The sequence below is a fragment of the Emydura macquarii genome, unplaced genomic scaffold (genome assembly GCF_026122565.2).
Source record: "Emydura macquarii macquarii isolate MOO-44397 ecotype Brisbane River unplaced genomic scaffold, CSIRO-AGI_Emac_v2 contig_719, whole genome shotgun sequence".
Taxonomy (NCBI): domain Eukaryota; kingdom Metazoa; phylum Chordata; order Testudines; family Chelidae; genus Emydura; species Emydura macquarii.
The window spans coordinates 16044568-16063722 of record NW_027130856.1 but is presented as its reverse complement, the minus strand read 5'-3'; the positions used below and the strand labels follow the sequence as shown (position 1 = coordinate 16063722).

General features: G+C 40.2%; 1 protein-coding gene across 15 annotated transcripts in view; it reads right to left on the bottom strand.

Annotated features, from left to right (window-relative positions):
* Positions 1-2768: 2768 nt before the first annotated feature.
* Positions 2769-19155, bottom strand: part of PRKAG2 (protein kinase AMP-activated non-catalytic subunit gamma 2) — a 426595-nt gene continuing 410208 nt past the window's right edge. For 12 of the 15 annotated variants that reach the window (XM_067542741.1, XM_067542749.1, XM_067542747.1 and 9 more), the window contains 3 exons: positions 18108-18254; positions 9768-9861; positions 2769-6219 (listed from right to left, as the gene is read on the bottom strand). In XM_067542741.1, coding sequence (XP_067398842.1) covers positions 6188-6219; positions 9768-9861; positions 18108-18254 — 273 coding nt within the window. In that variant the 3' untranslated portion in view covers positions 2769-6187. Of the gene's footprint in view, positions 6220-9726; positions 9862-11518; positions 12224-18107; positions 18255-19155 lie in introns of all 15 variants that reach the window. The other 3 variants (XR_010918708.1, XR_010918707.1, XM_067542744.1) reach the window with 3 other exon arrangements.

Sequence of the window (19155 nt, the reverse complement as noted above, 5' to 3'; positions counted from 1 at the left end):
ATACACTCAGTGCCGTCGGGGACCGCGATGGTTCAGAAGCTGGTCAGAGCGCGGACGCCATCAAGATAGCCTTCAGCCTGGCGTCTCTCTCTCTCCTTTTGCGTCTAGGGCTTGAAGGCCTTACAGATCCAGCACTTGTCTCTTTTGTGCTGCTCTCCGAGGCATCGGAGGCAGCGGTCGTGAGGATCACTCACTGGGAAGGCTTTAGCACAGAGGTCGCAGTTCTTAAAGCCTGTAGAGCCCGGCATGGCTCTTGGAAAAAGAACACCTTAGGGGTACTTACTCTAACAACTTAACAGACTATTAACAGCTACTTAATACTAGAATTTCAAAAACCAGTTGAACAACAAGCTAGGGTACAAATGCTACTTGCAGACAGCAAGAGGCAGTAGTTCCAGCAACCGTCACAGGCGGAAAGAAGGAACTGGGGACCTGCGGGGCCAGCGGCGCCCTTTATACCGCGACATGAGCGCGGCACTCCAGGGGGCACCTGAGCTGGCCCTGCGGGGCTTGCTAGGGAAAAAAGTTCCGGGAATCTGTGCACGGGGTGCGCACACACCTATATTGGAATGCATATGAGCAATCACTCGAAGATAGAACTCTGGCTTTGTCCACCTTTATTTTGAGTAGAATTTGGGATATTAGGAGTTAGAGGGAAAACATACAGAAGACCCAAAAACCACTGAAGGTGAAAAGCATTTACCAGAGATCAGGGACCCAGCCTGCTTCTTGAGCGAAACTGAGTGTATTTCTTGTTTATGGCTGTAGTGAACAGGTCTATCCAATGAATGCCCCATTGTAGAAATATGTAGTGAAGTGCAATGGAATCAATTTCCCACTCGTCCTGTGAGAAGTGCCTGCTGAATGTATCTGTAGTCACATTCTGAGCTCCCGGAGGTACGTGTTTGTAATGGGGTTGCACTCACTGCTCTTGCGCCTCCTGCTAGTTTGTCTGAGGGAATAGCTCTGCAGTATCCCCATGTGGTTGTGTCTTGCCTGCCGTTACCTCCATCTTAGGACCCATGTCTCCCCCAAGCCTGCGGTGTCTGCTTCATGACACAGCCCTCCAGCTGTGCCACAATCTGTGCTCTCCCCCTTCCGGCCGATTCTGCAGTTGCAGTCCACTGTCTGGCCCTTATGTGAGGGCTCTCAGCTGCTCCTTCGCCAGACCCAGCAACTGCTGTCGGAGGTGCTAACCTTGCTTGGTCTGCAGGGCAGCCAGCTTTCCCTCCCCAAGCTCCTGGAAGTGACTGCCCCTTCTGCTGTCTGCTTATATAAGACCTCCTCAGCCCTGCTTGGCTGTTCCTACTGCAGCCTCCCTAAGGCTTTTCAGGCTAATGTGGGGCAGCCACCCCACCATAGTGTCCATGACCCAAGCCAAAGTGATGGAGGTTGAGGGAGTTCACAGTACCATGAATCTTGAATGCTTCTATGGGAGTCCAGATGGAACCCGAGTGGGCTTCTTTGGTACCAAGTGAGAAGAGGTAGAGCTCTTCTTGCCCCCTTGTTCTGCTGATGATATCTACCTGTTGGAGCCCAACACTTCGAAGTCTTTAGGTTTAACAGTGCCCACAGTACCTGTGGAACCAGCAGCCTTGTGGGTTCCAGGTTGGAGACTGATGGGGTGCCAAAGTGGCTGGAGTAAGTGGTGACCTTGACTTCGAGGTAGACTCCCCCTTTCTGGAGATCTTAAGGCATGGTCTTTGGAAGTCTTATGAGAGGAATCTTCAGTGGTCCTTAGAGATGCCCTTAAAGAGTGCAACTCAGAGACAGTGGGCTTACTCGGAGACTGGCAGATAGGGCAGTTACCTGGGCAGAGTCAGAGGCCAAGTGCAGCGAGCTCGCCATCATGAGACCAAGTTTGATTTCCTTGTGTTTCTCTGGCTCTAGATTTTAATGCCAGACACAAAGTTGCATTTTTGGGAAAAATGAGATTCCCCAAGGCAACGGATGCTCCAGGAGTGTCCGTCACTCACCAGGATTACTTCACGGCATGAAAGACAAAGCTTGAAACAGGAGAACCAGACATGCCTTTCCAGTAATGTAAAGCTCTCAGGAGGGGACAATCTATCTCAAGGGTAACAGTAGTTAACTGTAGTTCTAAAAAAAATTGCCAAAAATATTTATATTTTTTTCGCAGTTTTTTTTAAATGACTAAGTACCAACAACTATAATAAATTAACTACCATAAGCTAGAGAGAGACAGTTGAAGTAAAACTTAACTGCTAAGGCTCCATCTCGCACCAAAGTGGTTGAAAAGGAACTAAGGGCTGTTCACCCATTCAGTGCTATATAACAGCATGGACATGAGACCGAATAACACGTATGAGCAGGTAGAACAGACACTGCTATGAGAAATTTCTGATGAAAGGTGCAGGGGGTGCAAGCACACCTACAGTGGAGCACCCAAAGGGACACTACTCAAACAATAATAGAATTTAAGGCCAGCAGGGACCAACATATCAACCTCAAAATGTTCAGAAGCTGTGAAGGGAGGGCCTGTAAGTAATGGGAGTGCTCCAACAAGCACTGCTATGAAACGTTCCACAGTTTGAGCAGCACCATTGGTGCATCATATGAGTGGGAATGTGCAACGGCCATCCAAAGGATCACCAACTCCTATATCAAGCTGGGTTAACAAGAAGGAACAAAAACCACTGAATAATGACCAGCTCTGTTCTTTGAAGGAATGCTCTATTCAATATCTAGATCCCACCCATACAATTTTGGCTACCTATGGAACAAAGACCAACTTGACCAATAATCGATAATTTTAAAATAAAAAATTCTTTATAGATAAAAATCAGAAAATTAAAATAGATAACATGGCACACAGGTGATACCACTCCAAGGAAAGGGAGGGAGTAACTTTTACATCTGCAAAGACAGAAGCACTTGCCTATTGCAGAAAAGGAGCAGAATTCCAGATGGAGAAGCACTCTTGTCATTTTGGCTGAAGGCTTCAAATGTAAGACAGGTCTGTGAGGAGGAGTTGTGCTGCATAACATAAATGATCACAGCTGCAAAGTGGATAATCTCTAGAATCCAGTAACACTAGGATAAACTTCCATGTAGACTCTTAAGGACAAAGGATGGAGAAGAGACTAGACTCCCCCATTCTCTTCCAACAGACCTTGCCCTCCCCTTTTCCTTATTATTCAAGGAATTCATTTGATTTACATTTAGAGTATATTATATAAATAAATGGTTAGCTCTAGCTACCATCATTTTGAAATCAATGTGATTTTGTTTATTTAAAATGTCAATGTAACTATTAGGAGGGTCTGCTGTGGGAGGTGAGGAAGCAGACAAAATTTGCTTAGGGTTGTGCAGGCCTTGGTTTCAAAAGTATTGTTTGCATAGTAAGTCAATACTGAAAATTAATGTGACTCTGCATGTCTAATTGGCATTTTATTTCACAAATTAAGCTATTTCAAGTTTTTGTAACAGACATTTCACTTGACTTGATTGCATTTTTTTAAACTCCTTACATTCATGGTTTTTTAAACACAAAACTGAACAATTGAATGCATTTAATTTTGTGGTGCAAGAGCAACGCTTTACATGTTTATTTTACAGCTGTTCAATTGTTCTGATGTATATTACTTAAATTTAACACTTTACCAAATGAAGTACATAGGTCATACATATTATTTACAGCATACAAAGGTAACATTTCATGTATCTTAAAATAGATAATGGTGTATTGGGAACAGTAGATACTGGGAATAGTACAGCCATCTACACACATCATCTGAATTTGCGATAAATATTTTCCCAGTGATATGCAATAGGATTGTATTCCTTTTATCAGAGAGTCCTACAATGGGTGTGCACGCTCAGCAATGCCCAAATAAAAAGTTGGAGAAAAGGGTACTGTTCTAGAGTTAGGCCCCAATTCAGCAAAGCACTAACTTTAAGTACACACTTCAGTGCTTTGCTGAATCAGGAACTAAAACCTCTGCCTTCTTTTTGGGGTCTAACTCCTTTATAAATTTAGAGCTTTTGAGTTTTAACTATTATGCAATAATTCATATAATTCTTTTTCTTAAAAGACAGACTGAAATGTGATTCTCCCTATGACTAGAGGGAGTTCAGCCAATATAATTAATTCTCAAGTGACTAAACTGCTGCTTTAATCAGTATATCTCTTACCATATCAATTGAATAGAATTTTCATCCCTTCTTCGGCAAAGACTGGGCTTACAAATACACACCACAAAATAACAGACCATATTGAACACATATATTATGCAAGTGCTCTCTAAAAAACCAAGAGCCACTACATTCAGTTTTATTTTTCTCTGTCCACCAACATTATTCCCAGAGCTCAGCCAGTGCTATCTATGATGGGGATGATGAATGCTATATGCTGAAGCTATTGTTAAACCAAAGCAACTATTTAAACTTCGGCACCATTCAAACTATATGGGAAAGTGTCAATATTTATCTAGTCGAAAGGAAAAGTTGGTAGAGAAAAACCCTGTATAACTTTTCAGAGGGGATAAGTAAGGGACAGAAAAAATTATAGAACAATTTTTTTGACAGGGTACTTACTATGTGAATGTATTCAGATTTTATATTGAAAAAGAGAGTCAATGAGACACTATTAAGTTGTCAACAGTAGATCCAAAATTCAGCTTTATAGAAAGCAAGTTTTGACAAGACAGATTTTCATTTTTTTTAAGCAAGTCATTAATGTAGTTTTCAGGTTTCATTTAAACATTTCCCATCCAATGTCTGGAATTGGATTGATTTGTCACTTTCTATTTTCATTGTCCTAGCTGGGAGAAATGGAGAAATACTCTGTAAAGGCAAGACTGAACATTCATTTAGTTTTAGTAGTGTAAGGTGTTATTCAATAACCCAGGTAAAGAAGTTTGCTTTTGAAAATATTTTAAAGTAACAATGTCCCTTCACAGTGTAAAATTAACCTGTAAAGTGGGAAGGGAAATAAGAGTGATTCAATGTCCTACATTACAACAAGATAAAATATCCAGGTGGGAAAAAAAGCATATAAGAATCATGTACAATCTGTACATACAAAGATACCTGGCATTTTCAAAAACTACTATGAACAAACTGATATATTAGGGTTTGTTTAATTTCTTCCATCTGCAGAAGAAAGTCTACAATTATATAGTGTGATCTCTAAGCTTTATGGTGCATTTACATTAACAAAAACCTTTCCTCACTCTTTGTATCTGTATGAAAACTGTATACACCATTATAATTTACAAAAAATGGTATCTGCAATCTTACAAACATGATTTTACATTTTAATACACAGGAAAATATATAGCTCTCTGGCACTTAATCTCCTCCATGGTACCTGTCTATTACAGTACAGAATAACACTTTTCAATGCATGCTTTTGAAAACCTTAGAGTGAAGTAATGTGGGCTGATCTGGAAGTCACAGCTTCTCCAGCTCCCCAGTATTAAAAAATGAGAAAAATCTGCCACTTTTTTGTATAACAATCAACAGTTTATTAATGGATATGGTGAAATTTTAGCTATCCACCAAAAATGTGTAAAAAATTACCATGAAAGAAAAATAAATAAAGCTGTTTTTAAATCAGTCTTGTTTTACATATCAGTTCAGAATGCAACATTAAAAACACAAAACTGTCATTAAAGTTTTAAAGTAATCTACTGATATTCAAATTACAACTTTTATGACAAATCTAATGAGAACTGAAACTGATTTGGTTTTAGGTTTAAAGACTTTCACATTCAAATATAGTGCCTTGTTTAGCACAATACTTCCTCTGACAGTGATGGGCAACTGATGACATATTGCTGTATTTTGACATAAGGCACTATGATATGAATATGCCATACACTTGCCTTATGTCACGTAGCTGTTGCTGACCAGTGACTTCTGTCAAATACAGAATGAAATAGTTTCAGAATACAGTACATTTTAATGAAGGACATTGTCTTTCAGCAAATGTTTTGAAGACATTTTGAAATGCAAGCCTACATTTTTAACATATAAGCTTTTTTGTCATGCTGCTTTTTTGCGACACCACTGGGGAAAAATACAGACATTACCCATCACTAAGTCTCCATACACATTCTCATAACCGTTCTTCTCGTTTCTATTGCAGTCAGTGTTCTTGAGGCAAACTTGACCCAGAAACTTTGTTCAAGTTCTCCTAGAAAGCTTTATACATTCACAGCAGTCACTCAGTTTCACTCTCCTTTTGTTTGGCACCTGTAGACAGAAAACTAATTCAGATTTTTCAAAAACATGTAGTGTTCTTGCTCATACAGAACTTCAGATTCATGGAAAACAGTTTGAAAAACACTGTTCCGGAGCATATTTGGGATATTGCAACACTGACTCACTAAGTATGAGACTCTTAACTTAACAGTTAATGCCATTCTTTAAGAAGACACTTTAATATTAGAAATTAGGCACATGAGCAAAGTCAGAGGGGCACTTGGACTACCATTGCTTACTTCTTTTTGTTTTTAGTGGCACCCATCAGCACAGCAGCCAAATGCCATAGAAGGCAAATCAACCACAGAGTCCCTGAACCAATGGTGATGATTCTTCTAGGATGAGGTCAATAGCCATGGCATAAAAGACCCTTGGTGTTTTTTTTCTTGCCCTTGACAGCAGCCAAGATCAGCATTAAAGCTCCCTCAAGATGAAGACCTATTTGAGACTGAGCCAAAGAGGACTCCCATGATAACGCTGTTATATTGGTGCATTCGTTTATTTTAGTACATCAAAAGAGCCTGATTAACGGGTGGTCCAATTGTCCTGGAAGCACAAGTGGTGACAGGGCTGAAAGACCCATTCAGTGTACTGGAATTCTTTTTGGCTCTTCACCACTCCCTCTGCTGCTGGGTTTCAGCCTCAAGCCTTTCCTCTCCTCTACAGTTCCAGACAGCCAGTGGCCATAAGCTGAATGAGGATGACGCTGCATTCAAAGTGAGCCCAATCATCCTATCCTGGAGACCAGGATTCTCTAGCCAGCAACTTTAAGCCAGGTGGTTGGAGAACATTAGGGTATATGTTGCATTTATATTATTATTTTAGTTATGAGAAAGGTAAAATGTATGCAGAAGTGAGATAAGAGATTTGAAATCTAAGAACTCTGAGGGCCCAGGAAGTTGCTAGGAGCCACCCTGGAATGTCTGTTTGAAAGTCAGCATTTGGAAGAGGACTGTTAGCATAAGCATGGAGACTTGCCAGCTGGAGGTGGTTTTGTCCGGGTTTGCTGAAGTTGCCAAGAAAAAAGTTTCTTCAGACTGGTCCATCAGGGACTAAAGAGCTCTGGGCTGCTGAGAGGATTGCAGTGAGAACAGACAGGGAGGGAGAACACTGGACTCCATGGCTTATGAAGAGGAAGCCTGAACCGGGATCTTAAATACGAGTTTCTGGGGCTTGAAAGAACAGTGGACACTTCCAGATAATCAATTCATTCATAGGTTTTCACTGTAAGCAATACACTCCAAGTTTGTTAATTCAGTCTGAAATGGAACTGTGGTAATTTCTGCAGTGGCCTTCAAAGAACATCTACTGGGGACCCCTGCTCCTGAAGACCAGAGTCCTTCTAATAAGGGAGCAGAGGAAGGGTTGCCCCAAGGTGAAAAGCTTGGTGGTGGCAGCAGGTGGTCATGGGAAAGCTGGGGTTGTGACAGCTGGATTTCAAATGTATACAATTAGGGGGAGAGATAGTGCACAATGTTAAAAACCACAAGCTCTCCCCCACCCACTTGTTTTTTTCTTTACCTACAGCAGCTGCTGTCCATCCTCTAGTCTCTTCTCCTAACAGTCACATTTCCTTTCTCCATAAACATAGGCAGACACCACGACTGATCTCAAGCTAAATTTAGCATTATCAATGCAGATGAAAGATCCCATTTGGGCTTATGGTTAGACACTTTGTTTTAAAGGGGCATTAACAGATTAAATTTAGCTCAAAATTTAGGGAAAATTTAACTTTTTGTGTTTAAACAAAAACAAAAATATTTTGATTCAAACGTTTGTGTCCCTTCACCCCACCATTAAAATAGAAAGAGGGTTTTTATTCCAAACTTTACAGTATTGTACTAATTGAAGAACCTAAAAGTGAAAACTTACTATAAAAATGTAACTGGTTATTGTTTTCCATTGCTTAAGCTGAAAGAAATACAAAACTGCCACCAGCATAAATGGTGAAGGTTTTATAATACTTTTGATTTCATTGACAGGGTACCTGTATATAGATTTAATTAAGCGTCCAACATTTTGATTCCATACTCCCTCCTCTCGAAACATAAGCACCATTTTTTTCCTAGAAAGAAGATATGTGAGCAGCAGCCTCTACAGCCAACAATAGCATTCATGGAATGCTCTGTTCCGGACTCCATAGGGAAGAAAATTTGATTCTAATGGTGAAAGCTGGTATAATACTTAGAGATAAATCATCCAGATTCATCTTTCCCTACAAAACTTGAACGTAGCCATTTAATTGTTTTTTCTGCCAAAAAAAATGGAAAGTACACTAGAAAATATGGTTTATCAGTTCTAGTATTTGACATCAAAGCAGTAAGTATAATAGCATTTTTGGACCTGGTGATTTTTGCTATAACCTGGGGACTTACCAGTTGGAAGTGACAAAAGAGGAGAAAGAACTGGATATACTGGTTAATCACAGAATGACTATGAGCTGCCAATGTGATGCGGACATGAAAAAAAGGCTAATGCAATCCTAGGATGCATCAAGCGAGGTATTTCCAGAAGACATAGGGAAGTGTTAATATTCCAGATAGATTTATAATGGTATTGTGTGCAGTTCTGGTCTCATATTTAAGAAAGATGAATTCAAACTTGAACAGGTGCAGGCAGAGAAGGGCTACTAAGATGATCAGAAGAATGGGAAACCTACCTTATGAGAAGAGACTCAAAAGAGCTTGGCTTGTTTAGCCTAACCAAATGAAGGCTGAGGAGAGATATGATTGCATTCTATAAATACATCAGAGGGATAAATGTCACAGAAGGAGAGGAATTACTGAGTTAAGCACCAGTGTGTACACAAGAACAAATGGATATAAACTGGCCATTTGACAAGTTTAGGCCTGAAATTAAACAAAGGTTTCTAACCATCAGAGAACAGAAGTTCTGGAACAGCCTTCCAAAGGGAACAGTGGGGGGTAAAAACCTAACTGGCTTCAAGACTGAGCTTGATATGGAGGGAATGGTATGATGAAACTGTCTACAATAGCATGTAGCTGATCTGTGACTGCTAGCAGCAAATATTCCCAAAAGCTGGTGATGGGACACTAGATGGGGAAGGCTCAGAGTTACAACAGAGAATTCTTTCTCAGGTGTCTGGCTGTTGGGTCTTGCTGAAATATTCAGTGTCCAACTAACTACCATATTTGGGTGTGGGAAGGAATTTTCCCCCAAGTCAGACTGGCAGAGACCTGAGGGGTTTTCACCTTCCTCTGCAGCATGGAGCACAGGGTCCACTTGCAGGTTTAAACTAGTGTAAATGATGGATTCTCTGTAACTTGAAATCTTTAAATCATGATTTGAGGACTTCAGTCATTCAGCCAAAGATTATGGATCTATTATCACAGGAGTGAGTGAGTGAAGTTCCATGGCCTGCAATGAGCAGGAGGTCAGACTAGATGATCATGATGGTTCCTTCTGACCTGAAAGTCTGTGACAGACATTAGTAACAAATCAAGCAGACTAGGAACAGTATGCTATACCCTACTGTACCTGAAGGTTTTTGAAAAGAGGTCAGAAGGCAGCATCTATACCTGCTGGCGTGAGCACCAAAGCTTGTAGAATGTCAGAGAGGGAGATGATACCCACAATGCTGTCTGCTTCATTCACTACTACCAGACGATGAACCTGCAAGCAGAGAAGATATATTTTACGGGATAGGAATTTTATTTTTCTGATTTATAAATAATAGCCACACTGAAACAAGAGTCCTAAAATAAAGTGTTGTAAGGTGGGCAAATTTCCAGAATTAGAGGGAAGAAATTGTTCAAAGTCATCAGTTTCTTGACTAACATTTTAATATGGTGGTATCACAACATGCTTAAGCTGCTATTTAAAGGAGCACACAGTTGTAATATTTATGTGACATTGCAGCAAAAGGGATCCTGTCATGTGACAGCAGCCCAGAAATAATAATAATTTATTTTTACAAAACCTAAGCCTTTAAGACTTAGTATGGTTCTGTTCTGAAAAGCAATTCTAAAGTATCATTGTGGGTTTCATATTTTTGAATATGAATTAATATATTCAATAACTTGTGAATATATTTTATATGAATTAGAGTACAATGATAAGTACTTGACTTTAAAAAGAGATTTTTCCAACTGCCAGTCCCTGCCAACTCACCCTGGCATCTTATATTCATTCACAGGCTGGATTCTTGCATGTACACCATCAGCAGGAAGAAGAGATCCTGCATGTCAAATTCTGCACTCAGATTTTTTTCAAGCTCATTGTATTTAAGTTGTGTTCAGTGACACTTCTCTGTAATGGGGTTGGACAGGTGAGACTGAGGGCCAAATCTGGTTCTAATATTGGAACTTGATTAACAATTCTGCTAATTTTGCATGAAACCTGAATAGATTTCACATCATACTCCTGGTAGCACTGCAGAGATAACACAGCTATAAGAGTGAACTAGTAAAGATTTGTCACTAGACAAAATAAATACAACTTGAAATACCAAGAGATTTGTGAATAGCAAGGTGTTATTTTTACAGTTACTTTTCAGAGTAGAATTTTAAGACCAACAAAAATGTTTCACATATATTTAGTAGAAACAGTTTTAAACAAAAAATATTCACCTTCTGAGTTTATAATCTAAACATTGCAGCGTTCATCAGGATCAGAAAAATAAACCTGATCAGAAACAAAAGTGAAGCTAACCAGTCTAGTTTTGTTACAAGCTGAGAGCAATATTATTTACTTGTTGCTTAAATACCAAAAAGTTTAATATTTAACAATTTCAGTTTGAATAATCTAATTTAACTGCAATATACAGATAACTGACGGAAATGTCAGAGTAAGAGTTGATCATCTAGTTGAGTATCAAAATGTCGATATCTAACAGCTCAATCTTGAACATTTATATTAAGGTTCAACATTTAACCATTTCTTCTTTTTTACCATCACTCTGTTTTCTGTAAGACATCAATTTTTTTCATGGGAAAGATGTCCAAATGAGTAAAAATGTAAATAGTGAGATTACTGCTTCCAGCACTGTATTTCAGTAAGAACTGGCATTATTCTCTCTTAAAAGATGATTAGGGATGACAGATACAAGTGATAACATTTCAACTCTGTTTTTTGCCCTTAACAATTAACCTATTTCTTTTATTAACACCTTGGAACCCCCTTGGTGCTAGGTAATCAAATTTCTCAAGTGCCAGTAAGTGCAAAGAAGAAACCTCATCACCCTCACCAAGGAGATAACAGCATGACAGCAGCATCTCTTGTTTGATTCAACTATTGGTATGTTAATTTAGGACTGAGGTTAACTACATACCAGTCACGATACCTTAGAGCTCCTCTTCTCTTGTATTTGAACAGTCATACCCACCTGATATAAATGGGGAACACAGGAAAGAAATAGAAAGAAAGGGGGGAAAATTCTGTTTTTATATTTTTTTCTTCTAATGAAATTGTGCTGGTGATACTTTAGACACGGATATTAGTTTTCTGTATATTACACACATTTAATCACTTGGTCATCTTTCTCACATTGTATAATGATTTTCATTATTTAAATTATTAGTATATCAATTAAACACTTAACACCAGTATTATCAAGCATTCTTGTTTAGCAAACAAAAAGATCAATTTAGTACTATACCTGGCATTTTTATAGTAAAAATAAGTGTTTTACACACGAGACACAAACTCAATAACTTCAAACTAATCCCCCCAGCCAGTGGGCAACTTGTAACATCATTGGGGAACAGAGCCAGATTTCTAGAATATTTGTGGGCCTCTACTTAAAGCAGACTCATTGAGAAATATTTTATATTTGCGTATTTATAATGTATCCATTTATATAGAAAAATTTCATTCATTATACAGTGTGCATAAAAATACATACAGTTTTTCCTATTAGATGTTAATTGAATGTTTGAAGTTGTGTGAATTGAACTATACTGCAGCTACCAAGTGGCAAGTCTCAAGAAGCAGGCTCCTCTTGTAAAAGTGATTTTCCTTCTCAGTGAGCTGTCACCTGGTGAAACAAAGGTTAATGAGGAAGGGTCAGGAAGGCAGGCCAAGATGGGCCACATCCTTGAGTGACAGACTGTCCAATCCTTTTGTATTTCTGCACTAGTGGTTGGCTTATTTTTATGAAGTGTTCTTTGGAGATGTGGACATTCTGTAAAACTTCTGAGCAAAGGTGAGTCCATTGAGGACTTACAGACTGACAGGGGGTATGTATGGCCTTACCATGTTCACTTTGCACTCCCTAGGGAGGGAATCTTTTTTGAAACTGTTGTAATGGGTTTAAGACCTCTAAAAATATTAATAGAAAGTTAGACATAATATGGGGCATTCTAGACACTGTAGTACAAACTGCAGGCGTTTGGCTTAAGGTTCTAGTAGGCACAGAAAAAGCCAGATATGGAATTGTTTGTTGATGCAGTTCTAATGGAATACTGAGGAATGGTATGGACAATCTTGGGAATTAGCTCAAATTAAATAAATGAAAGATTGGGGTCCCTGAAGATGCAAAATCTTGGCTACAGAAACTGAAGTAATATGTTTTAATGACTGACTGCAGAAAATCAAAATAACCCATTTCAATGTGCTTGATAGGTGCACACCTCTCTCTTGCTCCCTTTACTCACTCATTCATCCACATAAAGTCTATTGATACTGGAGAAGGAAGACAGAGGATAACAGCACCCAAACATTGGTAGATATAGCTACAAGTGAAACTGATTGAGACTTCATAACGTCTTCTTCACAAGTTTTATTTTTGGTACCATTTTACAGTATGTGAAAGAGTATAGATTGCATTTTAAATGACTTTATACAAAAGATGAGTTTTGGTTTATTTTTCAGACAGTGACAACCAAGCAACTTTTAATGGTCTCATGGGAGATCATTGATTAGGCCAGATTCCTTTTTTGTAGAAAGAAAGGTTCTCTGGTAAGTCAGGCAACATCACATGGCAGAATTAGTAGGAATCACATGTATATCATAACTAAACATGATTAGGTATGCATGATGCAGTAATGTTAATGTTATGTATTTGTCATTTGAATTTACACATATTTTTATGCTTTTAGCCTGCTTGAACTCTTATTTGTTGTTTTAACTGTGCCTCACTGTGAATGCATCTCATAACCAGGGCACTGGCAACCTGTGTGAAGAATTTCCATGCTAAAAAGATATTGAAGATTCAAAATATCTGCCCTAATCTTTTCCATAGCATTTAAAGATTTCATTTAGAAAGCGGTTTGTAGCCCTCCTTTCTTTTTGTGAAGATAACCTTTTAAAGGTTGTCGTTCTGAGTCTAGAGCAGTGGTTCTCAACCTGTTTATCATTGTGGGCCATATATGTTGCTCTCTGTGTGTTATGTGGGCTGCATCCACACAATATATAATATATACTATCTGTGCTTCACTGTAAGTCACTTAAAAACTAACCCAAAAGTAGCCCATCTATTTATTGAAATAAAGATTTTTTTCTGTTAACACAGGTGTGGCTGAGTGGGTGTGTATGAGAATTAGCAAGTGTGTGTAGGTGAAAGTTGTGTGAAACAGACAGGAAGTGTGTGTGGGAGAGAGCCAGTATGTGAAAGTCGTGGGAGACAGACAGTACCAGTACCTATGATATATAATACTTGTGTGTGGTGGGTGGGTGTGCGCGCGCGAATCAACCAGTTTCTGTACAATAGTCAGTATTGCCCTGCGTTGTTGACCATGGCAAGATAATTGTGAATCCCTGAGCTCAGTGCTTAAAGTGGACTGGAAAAAGCATGTGTGTGTATGTTGTGGGGGGAGGGAATGGGATGGGGAGGCCTATGACAATCCCAGTTGAAATAAATGTTCATGCACTTGGAAGGGCAGCACTTAAGGTGCACCCCAGTGATCCAACTCCATTTTTAATTTTTTTTTGCTGAGACTGACCCCTGGCGACTCTGCCCACTTTAAGTCTTGCCTGAGCTGGGCTCACAGAACAGCTGCAGTGTCGGCAGTGTGTCCTCCTCCGGGCTGCTGTGCTGTAGGGCAGAGGGCAGTGTGCTGCCATGTGGCACACAGCAGCTCTGTGCCCTGGGCACCTCTCACCTGGACCATATCTGAGATGGGGGCAGAGACTTGCTGGAGGCTACCCAGCTGCTGTCCCTGTGCGTGGCTGAGTGGGCACTGACTTCCGGATGGCAGCAGTGACTATGGAGGAGATGCAGCGGCTGGGACAGAGCAGGCTGCTCAGAGCCCTGTTCAGGGCAGAAGGCACCGGTAGCACGTATGCAGCCCCACATGGGGCTCAACACTGGGGTGCAGTCCAGTCCAGAGAGGTCCCTGCTGCAGTGGGCATTAAAGCTCTGTAGCAGAAGGTTGCATAGGATGGGGAGAGGGCTTCTCCCCACCCTGCCTGCTGGGGCTACCTGGTTGGGCACACGTCCCTCCATGTCTGCTCCCAGACAGTCAGGGGCAGAGGTGATCCCATCTACTGAGCCATGGGGGACCATAGCTGGGAAGCCACCCACAGGACAAAATTTCCACCCCACACCAGCTCTCCCCCTACAGACGGGACTTACAGGGCAGCCTCCTGCTCTGGCTGGGAGCTCTGGGTCCAGACATGGCCAGCAGGGGACAGGCAGGCGGGCACTGTCTGCTGCAAAAAGCCCAGGGCACGTTGCAGCCTGCAGCATGCTCATCCCCCCCAGAGGTGACACACAGCTGTGGCTAGTGGGGGGGACATGCCTCTCCCCCATTTCTCTAGATGTCTCTGGCACAGACGGCCAGAAGCAAGGAGACTGCGCTCTCCTTGGCAGCGGCACTCTCAGCATGTCCCTGCAGCGTGGGGATGGAGGAAGCAGCAGGCTGCTGGGTTCACTGCCAGCTGAGCTCCTTGCCCGCCACAGGGGGCTGCTTCACCTTCTGTGCTGGCAGGGAGCGCTCCAGCAGGACTCTGTGGCACTGTCTCCCCCTCAGCTGGCCCTGCTCCTGCCACGACCCATCTGGGAGTGAGGCAATCAGTGCAGCAATCATTGAATTTTTTTTAAGCTACAAGCTGCCCAGGAGTTGAGAACCCCTGGTCTAGAGACATACTGAAATAGCTGTAAGATGTACACTGCTCCATCCATCTCAATGTAGTTGTTATGCCAATAATATTCTTATTATATTTCTTCCCCATTTAATGAGCAAAGGGTGACCAATTCCCCAGTTTACCAGCAGTCTTAATTTCTAGAGGATGCCCTCTTCTGCCAACAGATTATACAGAAACTTTGGTTAAGATCCAACTACAATATGATCACTAGCTGTCTGGTCAGCCAGCTTCTCCACGGTTTTTAGTCCTTAATACCTCCAGTGCCTCCCCACATACTGTATCTTAGATTCATAGATTCGAAGGTCAGAAGGGACCACTATGATCACCTAGACCGATTTCTTGTATAACACACACCACAGAACTTCCTCAAAATAATTCCTAAAGCAGATCTATTAGAAAAACATCCAATCTTGATTTAAAAATTGCCAGTCAGTTTCATACATACAAAATGGGAAATGACTGCCTCAGAAGGAGTACTGTGCAAAGGGATCTGGGGGTCATAGTGGATCACAAGCTAAGTATGAGTCAACAGCGTAACACTGTTGCAAAGAAAGCAAACATCATTCTGGGATGCATTAGCAGGAGTGCTATAAGCAAGACAAGAAGTAATTCTTCCTCTCTACTCCACAGTGATTAGGCCTCAGCTGGAGTTTTGTGTCAAGTTTTGGGTGCACGTTTCAGGAAAGGTGAACAAATTGGAGAAAGTCCAGAGAAGAGCAACAAAAATGACTAAAGGTCTAGAAAACATGACTTATGAGGGAAGATTGAAAAAACTGGGTTTGTTTAGTCTGAAGAAGGGAAGACTGAGGGGGGACATGTAACAGTTTTCAAGTACATAAAAGGTTGTTAGAAGGAGAAGGAAGAAAATTTGTTTTCCTTCACCTCTGAAGATAGGACAAGAAGCAAAGAGCTTATACTGTAGCAAGGGGAATTTAGACTGGACATTAGGAAAAACTTCCTGACTGTCAGCACGGGAATAAATTCTCTAGGGAGGTTGTGGAATCTCCATCACCAGAGATTTTTAAGAGCAGGTTAAACAAACATCTGCCAGGGATGGTCTAGATAATACTTGGTCCTGCCAAAAGTGCAGGGGACTGGACTAGTATAACCTCTTGAGGTTCCTTCCAGTCCACGAGTCTATGATTCTAATGATGGAGAATCCATCAGAACACCCAGTAAATTGTTTCAATGGTTAATTACCCTCACTGTTAAAAACTTATGCCCTAATTGCAGTCTGAATTTGGCTTGGTTCAGCTTCCAGCCATTGGATGCGGGTTATGTCTTCCTCTGCTAAACTGAAGAGCCCATTATCAAAGGTTTGTTCCCCATGTAGATACTTATGAACTGTGATCAAGTCACTCCTTAACCTTCTCTTAAGATAAACAGGCTGAATTTCTTGACTCCATCTTTATAGAGAAATATGTTTTCTAATCCTTTAATCGTTCTCCTGGCTCTACTCTGAACCTGCTCCAATTTATCAATATCCTTCTCAAACTGTGGACACCGGAACTGGACACAGTATTCCAGCAGTGGTCACATCAGAGCCAGGATAAAGGGGTAAAATAATCTCTACTCCTACTTGCAGATTCACATTTATGCATCCTAGGATCACAGTTACAGTGGAAGCACGTTTAGTTGATTATCTCCCATGACCCTCAAATGTTTTACAGAGTCCCCCATCCTGCAAGTCTCGCCTATATTTTTTATTCCTAGCTGTATACATTTACATTTAGCCACATTAAAATGTTTATTGGTTACTTGTGCCCAGTTTATCAAGTGATCCAGATCACTATGTCATGTAACCTTCATTATTTACCACTCTCCCAATCTGTATAATCAGTAAACTTAATCAGAGATGATTTTGTTTTCTTCCAGTAATTGATAAACACACATAATTGCGTGGGGCCAAAAACTGATCCCTACGAGACCTCACTAAAAACACCCGCTTGATGATTCCCCATTTACAATTACATTTTGAGACTTATCAGCCAGTTTTAAAATCCATTTAATGTATACCATGTTAATTTTTTTGTTATTCTAATTTCTTAATCAAAATGTCACATGGTACCAAATCAAATGCCTTACAGAAATCTGAGCATATTACATCAACACTATTATCTTTATCAACCAATCTCATTAAAAAACTGTATCTAGTTAGTTTGACAGGATTTATATTCCATAAACCCATGCTGATTGGCATTAATTATTTAATTCATTATGTTACTCAGCTTCAATTATTATTATAATACATTATAGTATATATACATATATAATTATCTTACAGCTGCACAAAAAAGTATGTCATCTGTGCACAGGGCCCCATTCACTCTAATCCTGGTTTTGACCCAGAGGTTACTTCTGAAAAACATGACATGCACCCTCAAACATAGTTTATCAGCTGCAAAGTGTTAGGCATACACAATGCAATTTGCCGAAATGTACATTTGCTGTAAAGTATGTTCCAAAAGCAGCATTTCTCTTGAATAACATTATCTTTGAAGGATTCGTCCATTGTACGCTGATATCAAGTACAAAACATAGCAATGGGCCTAACTGGAGATACAAGCTACAAAAAAAATCTTGCAATTCCCCCATCGCCTGCCAACTCCTCAACAGAGTCAAGAGCCCCTGCAAATTACCATGCTCCTGCTGATAAACCTAGTAAATCAAACTTTGTTATCTACACATGCTAATGCAAGAAGCAACATCTGCAGTGAACCATCAAAGTTACTTTGTGTTATTTGTATTGGACTTAGATGAAAGGATGCATATGCACTATTTGGTACTTGTTGTCTTACTGCTTTAAAATACTAAAGTGAACAAAGTAATCTCACCTCAGCCTTCACTATTCTATCCACAATGGTCTCCAGTGTTTCCAGCTTACTGCACTTCACAACACCTTCAAAATACTGAGAACGGTGCTGGAGGGCTTGCGTTACTGTGATATCTAGGTTATTATAGGTTTTTTCAGCAGCAAGGTTCTGAAAAATAAATTACAGGAGTCATTGTCTTTACAAGAGGCAAGTGGATATTTTGTCATTAAACTATCAATGCAAATATCAAGTTACATTTTTGGTGTAAATTGATGGCTATTCCATTTCATATATTAAAGCAAACTATATTAAAGTCCTTCATCTTATAAACGCAGCCAAGTAAGCACTTCTGTTAAACACCCCAAAACAGACTCCACAACAATTAATACACAATTGTACACCAGGCCAATGAAGAACTGCTCCCTTTGCTAAATGATCTTTTGGTAGGAGGTTCAATGCTGCTCCATTCACTCTCGTACAAGGAGTAGAAAATGCGAAGGTCAGTTGAAGTTCTAGAGATTTAAGAGACATCAGCAATAAAAAGAAACTTGGCTACCTTACTTGTAGTTTTTATTTCTCATTAAGGAGCATATCCACTGCTATGGACGTTACTCATGAATCAGACTGCTCAGTATGCTCTGAAGTCCTGATCCAGACAGTAAATGTATCTATACGTAGATGTATCTACCTAGACAGTATCTATAATTCTTTTAACCCTCACACTTCAGTATTGGTAGTGGTAATGTATCTAATCTAGTTTATGTAATTTCAGTTTTGGAAGTTACCTTTTAGTGTCAGATTGCAGTGTCAGAACAGTCTTGCAGTGGGAGCCTGAGCTTAAACAGGGAAGAAGATGGTGGGCATGGGGATGAAGCTATGGGCATTAAAAAATGCACATTTTATTTCTTTTTTTAATTTTAAAGATGGCTTTGTTTAGATCTAGAGAAACACCAAAGGGTGTGAGTGAGTGTATCAGTCTTGTAGTATATGACAAAGGAACTCCAAATTGCAAATGATAATATTGCATATATTGTGCAAATCTCTACACTTTTCAGCCCAGGATGTTGAA